The 2,134-nt window shown below is 50.3% G+C and overlaps 1 protein-coding gene across 1 annotated transcript in view; it reads left to right on the top strand.

Moving 5' to 3' along the window:
• Positions 1-2,134, top strand: part of LOC105502146 (pituitary adenylate cyclase-activating polypeptide type I receptor-like) — a gene marked incomplete at its 3' end in the record, with an annotated part of 20,632 nt that overhangs the window by 15,057 nt on the left and 3,441 nt on the right. Inside the window, exons 3-4 of the mRNA XM_011928522.1 lie at positions 428-448; positions 1,530-1,571. Coding sequence (XP_011783912.1) covers positions 428-448; positions 1,530-1,571 — 63 coding nt within the window. The remainder of the gene's footprint in view (positions 1-427; positions 449-1,529; positions 1,572-2,134) is intronic.

Genomic DNA, 2,134 nt, shown 5'->3' with positions numbered 1-2,134 from the left:
TCTCCTTCCTCTGGCAGTGGCACAATGAAGGTGTTATTTACACCTGATTCTTAATGGTTCATTAAGGCAGGGCCTTTTAGCACCTCTGTTCACAAAGCTTGATTGGTGAGACTTGCCTTGAATACTTTGCAGGGAGAAAATGGGGTTCCTCTGTTTCTTAGTTCCCAGGTAGCCTGTTGTGATGACTATGGCTGTGTAGGATATTGGAGAGATTGGACATGTGGGAGCACTAATCTCCCTCCTCCTCTCAAATTCTTCAGCTCGTTTCTGTTCTGTGGGTCTCCAATGTCCCCAGCTTACAGTCCTCATGCCTTCTGGGTCCCCCAGAGCCCTCTTTAATGTTTGGGGTTGGGAAGGAGGAGGAAGTGATCAGCAAGACCCAAGGAGAGCAGCCTCTGACTTTTCTCTCTCTTTCTCTCTGTTTCAGTCTGGGAGACCGAAACCATTGGTAAGAGGAACCTTGGTGAGGACAGACCGCTGTCTTTCTGTCCATCCAGCAGGAGCCCAGCCTCAGGAGATCTCAGGCTCTGGCTGCTGGGATTGGGGTGGGGGTAGAATAAGAGGCTCACTGGGGATCAGGTTCTTTCCTCTTTCCTCCCTTCCCTCTCCCCGACCTTGGCCATTCTGGAAGTGGGAGGGGGGGCACAGGAAGATACACAACACAGGCACGATCTCAGGTCCCTCACAGGCTTGTTTGGGAGGATGAGACCCACCAATGGAGGGGCTAAGAAACAAGCTCACACATGAATGCAGGTGCATGTATGTGCATATGCACAGACCTGAACATGTGCATCAGTCCATGCAGATACTGACATCCCTGACAGCTAAGAAGCCGGAATGCACAGTGAGCAACAGAACAGAAGAGCGAATGATGCAGCATGCAGGCAGAATAGTGAAGAAGTCAGGGGAGGCTTCCAGGAAGAGGTGGCATGTCAGCTGGACCTTGGGAAAGGAGTTTTGAGAAGGGGGGGTGGGGTGGAATGGGGTCTCATTGCAAGTAGGGGTTTTGGTATAAGAAAAGGGTGGAACGGGAATAAAGAGTAGGAAGAGAGGAAAAACTGTCTGAAGATGAAGTCTTCCAGATTCCCTTTGATGAAGAGCAGTTTTGGAGGCTGAGGTGGAGGATTGAGCATGAAAAAGGAAACCCCAAGCCCTGGACCCACTTTGCTGCTTTTTGCCCATTTTTTGAAAAGGCCGAACCATCCCTTTTCATTTTCTCCCATTCCTCTCCATTTTGGAGGCCCTCCCATCCTCCTGGCAGTACCCATTGCCATTACCTGTGGTGGTGGAGAACTGAGTCCTGGACCATCCTGAACATCACAGAAATGCAAAGCAAGGGAGAGTGGTGTTAGAAGGTGCAGTGTGTGAGGAAGGTGCGCGGCTGCTGTGTGTGATGTTGCCTCTTGGCCAGGAACCCATCCCCTACTTCCTGTAGACCAGGGGTAGCCTGAGCCTTCAGGGGCGGAGAGTAAACAGTAGCTAACTCTAAGCCAGGCATTTTGATACATGCCTATGTCTGTATTTTTCAGGAGAGTCTGATTTTGGTGACAGTAACTCCTTAGATCTCTCAGGTAAGGGGTTAGGCTGGGGTTGACCATGGACTGGCTGGAGGGAGGGCATCTGCTGATGTGTGAGCTTTGAGAACCCCATCCCAGGCTGGGCTCTGCTCCTCTGTGGCTTTGTGATCTTTGGCAGGTGACGACTTTTTTCTCTGATAAAGGTACAGATTATCTTCATGGAAAAGCACACAGGCAGAACATCATGTGTAGAATTTCAGGGGAGACACAGATGTCTTAGAGTCCCTTTGTGGACTTCAAATAAAGAACTCTTGGATTGGATGATCCTTGACTATTTCTGAACTCCGACATGTAGAACAGTGGCTCTCAAACTTTAACCGTGCATCACAGTTACCTCGTGTGCTTGTTAAACACAGGTTTCTGGCAGTCTGTAATTCATTCCGCCTGGGGTGGGGCCTGAGAATGTGCTTGTCTCGCCAGTCTTCCAGGTGATGCTGATGGGCTGATCCCGGGACGGGCACCCCTTTGGGAAAGCTGCCTGAAAGTTTTGTGTTCCTGTGCAGTTACTGGGGCAAATCAGCCTAGTGAAGTAGGCACAATCACTGCGGGGTTTTGAC

Source organism: Colobus angolensis, unplaced genomic scaffold (genome assembly GCF_000951035.1).
Source record: "Colobus angolensis palliatus isolate OR3802 unplaced genomic scaffold, Cang.pa_1.0 Scaffold772, whole genome shotgun sequence".
Lineage (NCBI taxonomy): Eukaryota > Metazoa > Chordata > Mammalia > Primates > Cercopithecidae > Colobus > Colobus angolensis.
Note: the sequence above shows the minus strand (reverse complement) of the source record. Positions and strands in the feature narration are given on the sequence as shown.